General features: G+C 36.6%; 1 protein-coding gene across 4 annotated transcripts in view; it reads right to left on the bottom strand.

Annotated features, from left to right (window-relative positions):
* The window catches only part of NTNG1 (netrin G1), a 289,692-nt gene that overhangs the window by 47,186 nt on the left and 226,077 nt on the right, over positions 1-16,429 (bottom strand). For 2 of the 4 annotated variants that reach the window (XM_014520830.2, XM_006025634.3), the window contains exon 5: positions 10,449-10,514. The exons of 1 other annotated variant lie outside the window; for it this stretch is intronic. In XM_014520830.2, coding sequence (XP_014376316.1) covers positions 10,449-10,514 — 66 coding nt within the window. Of the gene's footprint in view, positions 1-2,614; positions 2,783-10,448; positions 10,515-16,429 lie in introns of all 4 variants that reach the window. One more of the 4 variants, XM_025206492.1, reaches the window with a different exon arrangement.

Here is a 16,429-nt window from a genome sequence, read left to right as displayed (position 1 = left end):
TGTCTGACTTCATAAAATAAACTTATCCAAGTATTTTTAATTTTCCTAAATACTTTATCTGAAAATGGGGGAAACAAATTAACTGGAAAAATAACATTTTCATAGAAAAATACCAATGCAAATTATTTATTAGCTTATAATTATTTCCTTTTCATGTGATCAAAACTCAAAACAAAGAGTGCATGTTGTTATACTCTGGGGAAATCAAATGAGCATTTCCAATAGAGCAAGACACTCTGCAATTGACTCTGAGAGGTGCTGAAATCAAGAGGAGTTGAAATGCTCAGCACCTTGCAGGTTGAAAAACTCAAGAGCCCCAGTTCAGGAAAGCATTTAAGGATACACTTAAGCCCATCCCTTTTGAAGAAAGTACTTAATCATGGCTTGAAGTCCCACTTAAGCACTAGAATTATTGTCTGAATTGGAGCATCAGTTAGTATATGTAGGCTTTTGCATGCAGTATAACTACAAGCTGAAGGAACTGTTATAGTGCAACAGTAATATTTTTGAATTTACATGAGTGAAATCATTTGACAAGCAGTAATTTTGCATTTGTATGGCTTGATCCTGCAGTCATCTCACAATGTAAAATTCTTGTGGGAGTCCATGAGAATTCTGCTTGCATTAGGGTGGCAAGGTCAGGAAATGCATTGTGTATATTTATTTTCTGAAGAACCTTCCTAGTTAAATTAAAGACTTCCAATTTTATTACTGCTGAGTCTGTGGAATATTGAGATCTGCACAGTTGTTCATTTTGCTAACTCATTCTAAAGGTATCAATTGTAAATTATTTTTAAAAGTAATTATTTTTCACTCCTGCTTTACTAAATTTCTTCTCTGCCCCTCGTGAGATAACAAGTGATTTTTTTCCTAGCATTTCATCGTTTATGAGGTGGCAAATTAGTAACTGTGCCTATAAAATAAAATCTAAAAAAAATTACTAAATAACTAGCCATACCTGTCAGCCTCATTTAGACAATTTAAATTATGATCTTGATGCAGTGATGACAATATACCTTTTCCGTATCAAGAAAGTATTTGGCTGGGGGGTGTGGTGGGGTGGTGAATACTTCTGTTCAAAAGTACTGTATTTGGCATGCATGTTAATTTTATTTAGTAGAACAATATGAATTCATGACTTGCTACTTGTCATATTGAAGTTCATATTAGCTCAGCTTAATTAATTTCAAAGGGAATCACACATTTTTATTTCAGATGATGGGAAGCAAAGTTAAAGAGGACACATGAAATATACAGTGTGTGCATGTGTCTTGATTTTTTGTTTAAGAATTTATTTGACAGGTTGCAGACTGGAACAAATGATAGCAATCTAAATAGGTTCTGGCTGTATCTTTCCAATGGATTAAAAGATATTTTCAACATAAAATGTGACTTCACTCTGAAAATTTGCCCATAGTCTATTTTTTAATTGAACAAATATATTACCTTTCAATCACATATTAACTCTTTGGTTGCTCTCTGATAAGTACCAGAAAATGTCCCACTTCATAGACATGGTAAATGAAGAGAGAGGAAATTCAGAACTGATCATACTGAATATTATAGTATAAATAATTTGACTTAAGACATTACAGCTCTGTTCATTATTGGGATACACTTATTGGGCAATCTATTATATAATGACCCAGCTGTGAAGTTGTATTTTTAATATACTACGTGAAATTTTCACCTACCTATCTCACTATATGATGCTTGAGATAATACAAAGAGGCTATACTTTACTTTAATGGAACATCTTCCATTTTTTCCCAGTATATCACTCTTAATAATAATATTCTATTGTGGAATTATCTTTATTTTAGCAGGTTGCAAGTTTACAGTCAACATTTGATGGTAAGTATTTTCTGAAATGCTGTTTTAATTAAGGGGTCCTGCTTCAAAACTGTTGTCATGATATGACCCAGGAAAATTAAATTTTTAAAGTTTGGTAAACTGATAAAGCTTTCAGTGTCTTATTCTTGGATATAATTAGTTTGAGAAATTCTACTGTCAGCCACAAGTACTCAAATGGAGTATAATTCCATAGAGGGAATTGATTCTGTACATACATCTTCATATGTGAGAGTAAATTTGGTAGTGTTAGAGTGATGTTTTAGCCATGATGGCCCAGGAACAATGTTAGAACAAGACAGTGAAATATGGCATGGTTATATTTATTTTTGAAACTGGAGAAATGGAAGTGTGTCAGAAAACAGATGCTAATCTTACTGTCATATTCACTCTTATTGAGACTTCAGTGAGGTTCTGCATAAACAGTCCAATTGCAAGGTCGGAGCCTATGGCTGAAGTTTCAATCTTTCAATCCTTACATGTGTACAGCTCTCATATTGTCCCTTACGTGTGGAAGGACTGCACAATCAATTTATCATTAGGCTTCTGATTTTTGTTATATTACAGAAATTCAAAATATATGCTTAAAACTGGTGCAAATGAATTAAAAGACTACACAGAAGATGCTCTCATCCATTGAAAACGCTCATTCTGGCTCAGCTGGAAAATGAACAGCAGTGGTGCAAATTGCTAGCCTATATCCTAGTGGCTCCCAGAAGCTGAAAAGGCACAGAACAGAAGCCAGAATTATAAAGTAACTGACCTATGCATACATTTTCATCGTCCAGCTCTGCAGAAGCATTTCTGAAGTAGCCCAGCCTGCATAACTCACAGTGCTGCCCTCTAGTGTTGTGTTTACAGCTCACGCAAATGACTATATTTAGCAGCTTGATGTAACTGCACCGGTTGGAGTGGCCGAAGCATTCACAGTCTTGCAAGGAAGAACAGAAATGTATACAAAATGTATACGGTAGCAGAGTAATAGCACATTACATGCTTTGTAAAAATGAAGTATGAGTAGAAAATGAGTGAATGGCAGCACAGACATGTTAATTAATGTTAACACATGGACAACAACAGATGTTTCATCTGACATGAAAATGACATCTGTTTCAGGCAGGTTAGAATGATCAGACTTTTATGACATGACTTTGAAGATTTGATTGTAGTTGGCAGATCTGATGGAACTGAAGCATTTGCAGTTGTAAACCTTTCAAGGTATGGTAGGCTCAGTTTCCATTGATACAAATGCATATCCCTTAAGATGGAAGTAATTAAGACACATGTGCAAAACTTTCTTATAGTTAAAAAAAAAAAAAAAAAAAAAAAGGAGAATAATAAAAATAATTATAAAACATTAAATACAAGGGATGCAATTTTCAAAGATATGTGCCCAAAGTCTTGCACTGAAATAAAAACCCTGCTTCTTATGTTATTCCTGATTAAATCAATTGCAGTTGACAATGCTGGGCATCACTGAACATGAGGCTTTTTCATTTAGGTGCCAAATGCTCCGAAGTTTGAAAATTTTGGCCAGCATACCTAAAATTAATTATTTGATACAAAGGAAAGGAACATGGATGAGCTCTATTTAAACACCATTTAAATGATAATCTCCAGACATACTTATGTCATCTTTATACCGATGACAAAGCTTTCAGGACCAGTAAACAATCCTGTAAGTTCTGATATTCATATAGAATAGGAAGAATGTCTATTTTATTCATCTAAACTTTTAAAATTGATGAACTTCAATTCTGATTTTAGAGGAAAAATTAAATATAACAATCACTTAAATATTTTATTTATGAAACCAATTTATGGCTTGGGAACAAAAAGATGAGGGGTAAGGGAGGTTCATGGTATTGTACAAGACTCTTGGGGATACCTCCCTTGGAACAAAATTCCAGTCATCTGTGTTCATGAAAGGCTAATTCAAACTGGAACAGGTGCGGAGAATGGCTACTAGGATGATCAAGGAAAAGAAGAACCCGTCGTATGATATGGCTCTCAAAAGACTTTGGCTTATATAGTCTAAAAAATTTAGGCAGAGAAGTAATACATTATTGTTTTCTAGTCAAAGATCAGGAAGTAAACACAAGTGAGGGAAGAGCCTTTTTAAGGTAAAGAATATAACGGCACAACAACAAATAGGTAAGTTTAGGCTGGAAATTAGAATGATGATTCTAATTAGAACTATAGGATATGGTGCCTGCAATTGCAGGGCACTCCATGACCCAAGCCTACATTCTTAAGTTAACCTATTATTACCATGTAATAATACTAATACCATAAGGCCATGTAAGCACTATAGGAAAAGGGAGAGAAAGAGAGACAAAGGCCCCAATCCTGCAAATCCTAGGAAGTCAGAGTACTGCTGAGACTGCATGGATCCCCTCTAAAAATAACAGGGCTTCAGGGGAACACAGCAATTTGCAGAGTCAGAGCCTATGAATATGCATCCTGCTGTATTATATGAGTAGCAATACTCAACATACAAATTTTGCCTACATGTAGTGTCTATTTCGACTACAAGCTCTGTGGCACAGGGACCATCTTTTATTTAGTTAAACAGTGCTTAAGTGAAAAAGAGGTCTCAACTGTGAGATACGGTTTTTGCTGATAGCAGAAAATAAATGTTAAATAACATTTACATATACCCATGCCTGTCCTCTATAGTGTTATAACTAAATAAACAGCTGAAGCAATCTTTTCCAATTCATTTCAGCATGCTAATTCAGAGGCTTGTATCTTCCAGCAAGAATGTAGGCTGATGTGTGTATGCTGCTTAACACAACGACAATACGGTGTTGTAGTGGTAGACTCAAAGCACTATTAATAATGTTCCCAGTGGTGGAACCTTACTTGTAATTTTAAATTAAAAAAACTCAGTTCTACTCTGTAATTATATAGAAAAATGCCAAACTGTAAAAAGAGCAATAATTAATTGGAATGTATCTGCAAGAGGTAAATTATTTTTATTTATGTCACTAATTCAGTTTTAATTGACGTTGACTCCTCAGGAAGTAACCATATCTTGGCAGATCTTAGTATGTATATGCTATACTTGCAATACCAATAAATGGCTAAAAATATCATGCATATATTTATCCTGGTTCATCTGGTCAATGACTTTAAACATCATGCTACACTGCCAAATTGCCATTTCCCATGATTAGAATGAGAAAAACATGAGAGATATGGGTACCTGGGCCTAAATGCGGAAATGATCAGTAAGTCAATGGAAAGACCGACAAACAAAGGGGATACTGAAAATTCTCAACTCAAGAAGTTGGGGGTTTTTCATAACCCAAGGATGAATGTTGTCTAGGTTTATGATGTCTGATCACCTTGTCCTTGACATTTTCATGACCTTTTAGTATCAGAGACCCAAGTTCAGAGGTGATTCATCAGGGGCAAAGGTAGTTCAATCAGCTGGGCAGATGGAGCCAGAAGGACAGGGAGTGAGGAGCAGAAAGGAGATAGGAAACAGAGCAACTAGCAACAAGGATAGATAACTAGGATAGGAAGTGCTGGAGACAGAGGCAAATGGAGGTACTCATATTCTAGGGAGACAGTGCAGCTGCTTTTCTGTAATACTTTTAAATAGCTAAGCTACTTTGAGTGGTGTGGACCTATTAGAAGCAAGGATATAATAGCCAATTAGACCAGACATGTGAGGATGAGTCATCATATTTGCATGTGAGAGTCATTACATGAGCCTTTGTACCTCTTTCTCTCTGGTCTGACAGAGGATGTACCTTCTGCTACAGTTGCCCAATTGGTTTCTGACATGAGGCACCAAATTTAGTGGACTCCCAGTCAACAGTTTTGGCCATCTATGGCGGCTGCATCATATCAAATGATCAGAATATCAATACAAGGGCTTTCTTTATAAAGAGGTGATAACAAAGCTGATGATATTACTTCTAAGATAGCAGGAAGGAATCAAGAAAATGATTGTGATATGACCTTCCAAAAGTATTACTGAGAAAATGTTAAAATTATAGTTATAACATGTTGTGGTAAAGCTGAAAGATAATTAAGCCTTTCAAAGCAGGATAAATAAAGCTAATACTAACTGATTACATTCTTGTAACAGTAACTTGCTCCAAGGTACAGTTTGGCCTAAGGAAACACCTCCTGTAGTTATCAGCGACTCAGTCTGACACATACACAGATGTATATACAAGCTAGTTACAGTAGTAGACAACTATACATTTGTATTAATGATGAAGAAAACTAACAAACATATCTTTTGAACTTGTTCACATTCATGTGAACATCACCACGTTGTTACAGTGAGATCACTTTTTACTGCATAAGCTATATTTAAGTTAGGACAGCTATGCTATGGTTTAGGTGAAAATCTGTGCACATTGGTCATTACATTTATAAAGTGTTACATGAGATGGAAGTAAAACAGGTAATCTCAGAAACAGTTTAACTGATCAAGGATTAGCTGTAGTGGAAAGTTAAAATGACTAAACATTGTTGACATACAACAGTTTTTATTTTATTGGTCAATAAGGTAATTAAAATAATGAAGATGCTGCTTTGGCCTGTAAAGTCCCTTTTATATCACTCTTTTTGCAACGGCAGTGTAAAGGAGCCTCCTGCAGCTCATATAAATTGTTACCACAGATCAGTATAGCACATTATACAGAACTGTATCCTATATCATGCCACCTGGGAAGGTAATACATGACACCACTGTTAACTGTTTACTCTCCTACCCAGCTTAAGAACTTGTGAATTACCCTAACCAGCACACAGAAAGGCCAGAAGATGACATAATGACCTCCTTAACTTCCTACACACAGGTTTGTCTGCCAGTCAAACCAAACTTTCCATCACAGGCAAAGCCATACAACCACTGATACAGAGGGAAAAAGGTGGCAAAAGCTAGGATATTAATAGTCTAACAAGAACAACAAAAGGCAACAGTTTACAAGGCAGGCAAACAATGCTTTCAGGTTTGAGTACCACATATCAGAAAAGACATGGACAAATTGAAGACAGATTAAAGCTGAGTAACAATAAATGGTAAATGGTTTGGAAAATTAAAGCTCAGAGGAAAGGTTAAGATAGCTGGGTATGTTTAATGTTGAGAAAAGGACAGCAAAGATACCCAAGCCTAGCTTTGATAATCATCTCTCTGAATGATTCAGGAATTGTCAAATCCCTTGCCAAGATGCAGAGGGTTGGGCTTGATGAACCATTAGATTTGTTTTCCAATGAAACCACTTGATGGAGATAATCCATCCAAAATTGTAAAACTCAAGGTTATAATTGCATTTTAAAGGAGACATAAAAATAATGTCAAACATTGATAATTTTATTCTCATATTTCTCACTTTACTATGAGAAAATGCCTGTGTGCATTCACATTTTTTAAATGACAGGTCCTGCTCAGACTTTGATACATGACCAGTGAAACTGTCACATGAAACAATTATAAAAGTATATGAAAGAGAACCAAAAATTTGAAACAAAGACATTCATTAGGTGATGCTTGAGACACCTCTTGGTTCCAGATTTTAATTTAAAAACTATAAAATTATTTCAAGGAAAGGGATTTAAAAGAGACCTAAAATGATTAGTCTTGGGTTTTTTTTTTCGTTTCCTGACTCATCTCCTTCCCTTGTCCTCACCTATACAAGCGAAAGGCAAACAAATTAGATTTTCAGTGTAACCTTAGCAATAACTTGTTTCATAACAAACAGTATGGCTCATTATCATCAGTTTCATTGAACAGGTCAAACTAAGTTCAATTTTTTGTTAATAAACCTATACCTTATCAACTTAAATTTCATGAATAATGAGGTAGCGACAACAAGAAGCATGGAAAACTATACATCTTTTATATATACTCTATAGAGATACACAGATGAGGGAAAAACAAATGGGAATTTTTTTCTGACAGACATCAGACTGTGAATGACATGTAGCTGCCAAAGCTTGTCGGTAAGTCATTAAGGCAATAATGATAACCTTTCAATATGCCAATATAATTCCACTCTTTTTATAAAAACATTGAAATATCAGGTCAAGTGTAATACAATGCATGCGTATAAATGAAATGTATTCAGCATTAAAGCAAAATAAAGATGTATGGCATAGTTACAGTGGAACAAATAGAAGACTTAGGATACAGACAAATGAACCTTTACATATTGCCTGCCCTCAACTAGTTGGTTTATGTATCCTCATTTTATAGTCTCTGTAAATTAGTGACAAAAATAAAACATACTAGTTTTCTAAACAACAACATGAGCTGGCATATATGTATTCACATTTAATTCCTTAAAAACAATACTTCACTATGTTATATATAAGCAGAATAGGAACTATATTTTTTCTGCTCTTTGCTATGGCTTTATGTTCTCTGTGATACTGAAAGCATCTATTTTTGTCAACAAACATGTCTCAGCAATAAGCTAATAGGTACACTTCACAGATATTCTAGATTCATACAGTGCAATGTTTTCACAACACATAACACTATGAGATCACTGTATGAATCCAAGAATTCCTACCTCTCTTGTGGTTTGCAACTTGAACAGAAGAAACAGTTGACAAAGCTAATTTGGGAGCAACTGGATAGGTTTAAAAAAATGAACAGTAAATTAGAAAGGTATCATACAAGGACAAATCAAAAGCTTAAAAAAGGAAACACAAATCACTAAATTTTAATTAGCTTAACAGGCTTATTCTGAAAGTAAAAATTGGTATTGAGATGAAAATGGGTGAAACACTGTCAATGGTTTAGATATCAGAGATGATAATGTGAAATGTCTTAAAGACAGAATGGAGAAAGTGTCTTATAACTCTCTTCTTCGTTCTTAATTGGCTCTGGTTTAGATGTTACCTCTTAAACCCATGATTGCTCACTATATAAAAAAGAACAACGGTGGCCTTATGAAATTTATGTTCATGTGTCTGTCCTAACTTTGCCAAAAAGAAAAGTACGCTGATAAAATAATATTCAAAGAAAGGCTGAGTGCTGTAATATAAGGGTCTTATAATGCTATACTTCAAATACATGACTCCAGTATTTAGTTCTGATAAATATTAAATTCCATTACAATATGCTGCAAATATGTTATCTCAGACACAAAATCTTTGAAGTATTGTGTGTTTCGTGTTCTCTCATAAAAGGTAAAAGCTAAATTAATGATGTGTTTTTGGATGGAACAACACATAATCTTACAATGTTAAAGATACACTGTGAAGTGATGTTAAATTTTAGATCCCTTTTAGTATAATTTGTTAAAGTATGAAATCCACTGAAAATGTTTAATTTATAAAATATGTAATTAATGTAAACTAAAATATACTGTTAACCCTTATGGAAAGCAGGTCACAAGGAGCAGACGGAGATGCCTAGGAAATATAACATGACATAGTTGATTATGATGATTCTGTTTGTTAGTAATATAAACATCTGGAATAGTCTCAATTTCATCAGTATGATTCCAGAGTAATACTGCAGTCCTTCCAATCTAACTTCAGAAAAAATTGCTAATACACTTATTTAGCTTAGCAGTTATTTCCTGGATCCCCCTTTTTGCTCATTTCCTCCTCCATCTGTATTCATTAGAGTGGAAAAAAAACATCTTGTGTATAAAACCATAGGAAGCTGTAGGCCAAAGTTTTGCAATTTTTTTTTGCGGGGGGGGCGGTGAGGAGGAGGGATGGGACGACAGGGAAAGGGTGCAAGTTGAGGGAATTTCATGTTAAATAATGAAGGGTTTTATATCTGATTCGTTGCTATTTGTAGAATAGACACTAGTATGAACACAAATTACACTGCATTTTAATTTATATTTTATTACGCATCCTGGAAAATCTCTCTATCCCTTTCTGCAGTAATCATCATGCCACTGTCTGTCAATAATCATTTTTTGTGCCCTTGGAATTTAGACATAGAAAAATTGCACTAGAGATTCCAGAGAGATTGCTGTGAATACTAGAGGAAATGTAACTTATAAAGCACAAAGAATACTACTAGAAACAGCTCTTCTGTGACCCGACATGCTAACAATGGAGAAAAACAGATTCTGAAAAATATAGTATATGCAATTGTTAAAAGGAATTCCAGGAAACTATGCTTCTGCAAGCCCCACAGAACTGTCTTGCTCTATTCAGCTGAGTTCTGAATACAAGCAAAAATAACATTCATTTTACTTAAGAAAACAAAGTGGAAGAGAAACATGAAATGGATTTAATGTAGACAATGGAAATCTCTGGCACTCCAAGATCTTGACACTTACTCATCATGCAAACTGTGATTTCTGTACAATTTTGGGTTTCTCTGGGAAGATGCATTCAATTTAATCTAGAAGATTGCTTACAACTTTGGTGCCTGCTTTTCCATTTTTTTTGGCTACAGGGTTTCCAGTGCACAAAGAAACCCTTTCCATGCAAGGATTTATTTTATGATAACTTTCCACAAATTGTTTCTGACAGAATAACATCTCTTAGTACCAAGAGAAAAACTAGATGAATTAGTATTGTTATTGTCATCCACAAGTGGGGTTTTATGAAAGCAATTTAAGTCATTTTAGATCAGTAGGAATTTTACAGAATCCTACCTTGATTTGGTTTAGAAACCTCAAGGGAAGAAATATTCGGCCATATCCTATCAAACTTTGGAGGATCTGCATGCATCAGGAAAAATTAGGATGTTATTTTCATCTGTGATACTGTTCTAAACAGACAAGTGTATGAACAAAGACATAAACCACAAACATCTGCTACTGGACTCGTCTTTGATGCACTTGAACAGTACATGACTCCCACACTCAACAAGAACAAGCAATTGATGATTCCCAAAACACTGAATGGACATTAACTACTGCGTGTGCATGTAGCAATTTGTATTTCATCATTTTAAATATTAAGGGTATAAAGATGTGTGCTTATATAAATAAATGTATATATTTATATAAATAAATGCAAGGCTATAAATGTTAGATGTGAGAAGTTCTAACAAGCATATGCCCTTATTGTTCATAGTTTTATATTAAACATAACATTGGGAAGTAAGATGACAATATCAGACAAATGCAAATTTCTCACCGGAACATGAATTTTGGAGACGTTAGAATGACAGGCACTGAGACTGAGTTAACTTTCTGCTATGAGCAAGTTATATTTACTAGGGGAGTGTGTTTCCTTTTATCTTGCATCTTTGTATATTATATCTATTTCCCATTGCCTCGTCAGTGTATTGTACAGTGTGATTTACTCATAAATAAACAGAAATAATATTTTTTTTCTTAAAGTTATCGGATAATGTGCTCCCTCTAACTCTATACGTGAAGAGGTTTTGTCTATCCAGCAAGTAGAAAACGAGTCATGGAATCTTACTACCCGCTCCCTTCTGGCTATGTAGGGGCTAAGGGATATCCCCTCGTTAGGAGGTGCAGAGGCAGGTCATCTTTGGGCTCTAGTTTGGGAGACAGAATTTATACTCTGCTCTTTTGAGTCATAACCTCTCACCCTGCTATTCAGCAGCTCACATACTCTCAGGCATGTCATCTAAAGCAGAGTTGGGTTTATGATATGCTAGGGATGCTGCACATGTTGCTGCCTTTTATTTGGAGCTGAGGAATATTTCCCTCACTCCCAGACTGGCAGAGGCAGGTTTAGTTTCTTTGCCTTCTTCATAGAGATTCAGCTGGGTAGGTAAGGTTAGGTTAAATTTAGAAGGTGTGAAGGGGCCATAATAAAATTGTTCCATTGGAGCCTAGTTCCATAATAAACTGAAGCTGGAAACTGGCTTAAGAAAAGGCTCTCAAGGAAGCTGAGAAAAGGGAGGCTGGGGCTTCTATCATGGTTTGTAGAATGAACACGACCTCTATTTTCACCTGTATCCTCCTAGCCCTTATATGTGTGCAATTATCACCCCTATAGCCCTATCAGAAGAGAGTGGTGGAATCACAGCAAGGGTTGGAGCCTGGCTGGAAGGCTCATTCATCTCAAATATGCAGAAATGATTAAGGAAAGAATGATTACTTGCAGTATATGATTTATTGTTTGGCATTTTTCCAACTGAGTAGACAATGTTGTGGCTAATTAAACCATATCTACTGCATCTTGTTTTGCTTCCTGTATGGCCAGAACAATGGAAAAGATTTCTGAACAAGTTGTCTGGAATGAGATTGGTTGATCAGATCCACCAATTCTTTCATATATGAAGTTCCTGGATGTAGCCAATGGACAAGGGAGGATGCAAGAGTGAATGGGTATGATAAAGGGTATCTAAGACCTGAGGCAGAGTGATCACTACAGGACATGATAAAAGATGGAATAAAATTCCATGTACCTCTGAGACCAGATTTTCTTTTTTTAAAATACTGACTGATCTGTCTTTGGTAAAGGTCCTTCAAATCCAAAGGAATAAATGATTTCCTTATACTTTTCACCAAAACTATGGCTGTAAGTACCTGTTGCATTTGTCCTGGGAGAAAGTGTTTTGTCCTATGACCTTACAGGTGTACAATCCATCATCCAGCTTCAAGTCCTGCTAAAGCATGCGGGATAAAATAACTTTGTCCTGGAGTATTGTGGTATACATCTGTAAGGTGATATTGGGTCATTCCCAGGACAAACTGGTCAAAACATGTGGTCTTCTCAGCAACCTACTGATGGAGGAGCAGCAATGCAACTTGGAAGGATGATGTGTGTAAATGACTGTGTTTCTCCTATTTTGATTCAAGTCAAACCTCATGACAATCAGGACCATGTCAAATATGATGTCTATTTCCAGCCAGGCTTTTTTTGAATCACTTCTAATTAATCTAAAGATCTTAAGGGACTGTGAAATAGGCACACTCTGCATGTTAAAATCATGAGCTCTGAGCAAAGAGAAGCATTCCCTGTCTTGCTCACTGTCTGGATATCACTCAACCTTTTCACTCTCTTATCCATTTAGAATGACTAAACTTACATTCCATATAGGAAACGGCATCATAGGTAGCCATGAACTGAAATGACCCATTACCAGCACTAACGCAGCATATTCCAGCAAAACTATGTAAATCATTTAAGACTAACCCTACTGAATATCTACAAGTGAATAAATTCTAGGACCTATCCCAATAATCAGAGAAATTCTTACTTTGAAATTACTGATCACATGACAAGAGCTCAACGTCTTTTACATTTTTCTCAGAAAACTTGCTAACAGAAGTACAGGATGTTAGAATTCAAGCTTTTTTTAGATTATGAAAGCTTGCCTCAGAAAACCTATTTAAACTATGTCTAGTACATTGGAGGCGAATCAGCATAAAAACTCCCTTGACCTTTCAAATTAATTTATAGTGAGATGAGTCTGCTCAAAAGAAAAGAATATTTATTTGTACTGAAGCTTCTTTTGTCATCTTTTCTGACAACGTTGAAATAATTTTGAATAGTGTTAATGTGCTTGGAGCCTACCAAGCTTGTAAGTGGAAATACCCAAAGTGGGCAGCTCTTTTGTGCCTGAGCTATTTGGTCATGTAACTGATGTACCAACAGATTCAGTTTTTCTACTCAGAGATCTTTCTTTCACTTTTAAGAGAATCTCGTTTGTTCGCTGCACAGTGAAGAGAAGAGAGGTTTTATTTTTTACATTTCAATTTATTTAAAGAACACATAGCCCCCAAGATTTTCAGTTTCATTAGAAGTGAAACTGTTTGTACTCAAGGCAAAATTTTTCCATTTTTTTGGATATAATTTTCATTGTTCTTTGTAAGACTCACACCTCAAAAGACTATAGACTCTCACCCCTATCATCTGGTATAATTATGAAATAAAGTGTGCTTTATTCTGGAATAGAATATCCACACAGTCTTGAGAATGCTAACATTAGCATAAAAAAATGTTTAGTTGTACTGGTTTTGGTATTCATTGGCCAATAGTATGTGATTATAGAAGTCAGTACTGTAATGAGGGGTAGGCATCTGCGGCCCGGCCCAAGATGCCCACTTGGAGGCAGTGCACAAACTGTAGCTGTTGCTGCTGCCAAAGACATACGTGCGCCCCAAACGGCCACTTAAGAGGGGGCATCCAAACGGCAGCAGCTGTTACTGCTGGACCAGGTGCTACCACTGCCACCCAGGGCACAGCCTCTGGTAGTTAGACCACTGATCTAAGTTGTCCTATCTTGTGTATATTTAAATACATGGAAATAAATTCTACAATTTAAGCTTTTAATCCTGCAAGATCATTTTGTTATGTATTTTATTCTATCTTTTGTCAGTATACACTATGGCTACCGTCCTGTAATTGTGCATTTTCCTGTGTAATTAAGTTATCTCTTACCTGAATGGTCTAAAAGCTTTTGAGTCATCAAAGGGCCCCTTTGGAGAATAATCCTGAAATCTAGCTATTGGAGCAGATACATCATCCTTTGTAGAGACACCAGTAAGATCCTTTATATGGAGCGGGGCATTTAATAGTAATTTGTTGGCAGTAATTTGCAAAAAAATCTCTCTCTTCTTGAGCTGATGCCAGTAAGACCTTTTCTACATGAGGAAACAAACTAGAATACTTATTGCAGAGTAAGCTATTCCAGAGCAGCTATTCCAGAGTAGCTCCTTGTGTGGATGTTGCATTCCAGAATAAAAGGCACTTTATTTCAGAATTCTTCAGAATAATTCAGAATAATTATACCATGGTGAAAGGCAGGGTAGGCCAGCACTTTAGAGACTAACTATTTTGGAGGGGTATAAGCTTTTGTATGTAACAATCTATTTCACCAGATACTAATAAATGCTGGAGTAATTATTACGGATGATGGTTACTACTATTCTGGAATTGAAGTGTCATATGTACATTTTGCCACATTTTAAATGTTCAGTACTAAAGGCACCTTTAAGGGTAGAGAAGTGTGGTACAGGTAGTTTAGCAGATAATATATCTTAAGTGTATTTTGAAAATAACATGATTTCTACACTGCTGGTTAATATTGTATCAAATCCAATTACATATAGACAAAGCATTCCTGGAACATCTCTTGCTCAGGTAGCAAGGAAAAACTACTGCATGGTGCTTAACATGTGTATCACCACTTCATTGGCCTCTTTGTTAAAAAAAGGGTGAAATATGTATCAAATGGCTTTTGGAAATCAGGGCCCACTAGTAGGTTATATACCTTAGTTTGTGAGTCTTAACCATGCATCATGTGTAGGCCTTAAACTTTCAAACAGCTCTTTTTTAAATAAAAAGGTATGAGGTATTGAAGAGATTAAAGTAAACTGAATGTTTCATTTAAAACGGTGTCAAACTCCACTGGCCCCACAGCTGGATGAGAGGCACAGGGCTCGTCCCGAGCCATATGGGACTCACAGACTGGCCTTGCATTCTACTCCAGTAACTCCAAGGCTATGCAGCACAGCCCTGGAGCTGCTGCCGCTGTGGGCCTATCCTGCACAGCCTTGAAGCCAGGGCTGATAAAGGGCTGTTCTGCATGACTCAGGAGCTGGAGTTGCTGCTGCCACTAGGCAGGACAGCACAGCCTCAGAACTGCCACCACCATGCAGCTGTGCAGCACAGTCCCAGAGCTGTACTGCCACAGGACTGTGCAGCATGTCCCCAGGAGTCCAAGATCGGCTGCCATCTGCAGTACAGTCCCGGAGAGGAAGGCATCTGCTCTGAGGCTATCCTGTTCATGGTGGCTGCTCTGTTGCTCCCATGTGAGTTGGATGGGCATCCCATGTAGCTCATGGGGCCATCCGGCATGCTCTGCATGCTGCCTGTGGGTTAGTCTGAAAAGCACAGGCAATACTGGGGGGCAAATGATATGGCTTCATGTGCCAGATTTGGCCCGTAGGCTGCATGTTGGACACCCCTGATTTCCTTCCAAATGGTAGTAAATATCTGAGCAATTTTACATGTGCTCCAGGGGTGGAGGGTGCTTTAATTAGAGCAGTTCCAAGAGCAGCATCTCGTGTATCACCATCCCTGTGCTTCAAAATGACTTTAGGGGCACTTGAACTAAAGTGCATTAAATGAGCTTTATTTAAAGCGCCTCCACTGCTATTTTGAAGTACGGGGACGCTGATACATGAGGTGCGGAGGCTGCTGGAGGCACATTAATTAGCACGCTCCAGCAGACTCAACTAAATCTGCCCTGACACTGTAATTACAGCATGTTGGAGCACCACCCCCCGCATGTCTACAGGCACCCTAAGGCTTGCTCTTGTTGTTTTCTATTTTGACAGTGGTTCTCAGCCTTTTTTAGGGTGAAGGCACACCTCAGAAAATACAGTTTTCTGTTCAGAACAGTTCTTTTATTATAAAGAACTCAGACAGAGCACAACAGGTCAGAATGTTTTTGACACTATGGATTCCTATTTTAAATCTCTGGGTTTGTCTTGTGAATCATGTGTAGTAGGTGTCTGCACACCTAACAAATAGTGCTAATATTGTATAGCACCCCACAGCACCCTTTAAAGGATCTCATAGCACCTCAGGGTGACACAACACTTTGGTTGAGAATTACCGATTTAGACTACAAGAATATACAGTACATGGACTATCTCTTCATGTGTGTCTAAAATAACTAGACCTTGATCGAGACTGGGGC

Source organism: Alligator sinensis, unplaced genomic scaffold, assembly GCF_000455745.1.
Source record: "Alligator sinensis unplaced genomic scaffold, ASM45574v1 scaffold535_1, whole genome shotgun sequence".
Lineage (NCBI taxonomy): Eukaryota > Metazoa > Chordata > Crocodylia > Alligatoridae > Alligator > Alligator sinensis.
Note: the sequence above shows the minus strand (reverse complement) of the source record. Positions and strands in the feature narration are given on the sequence as shown.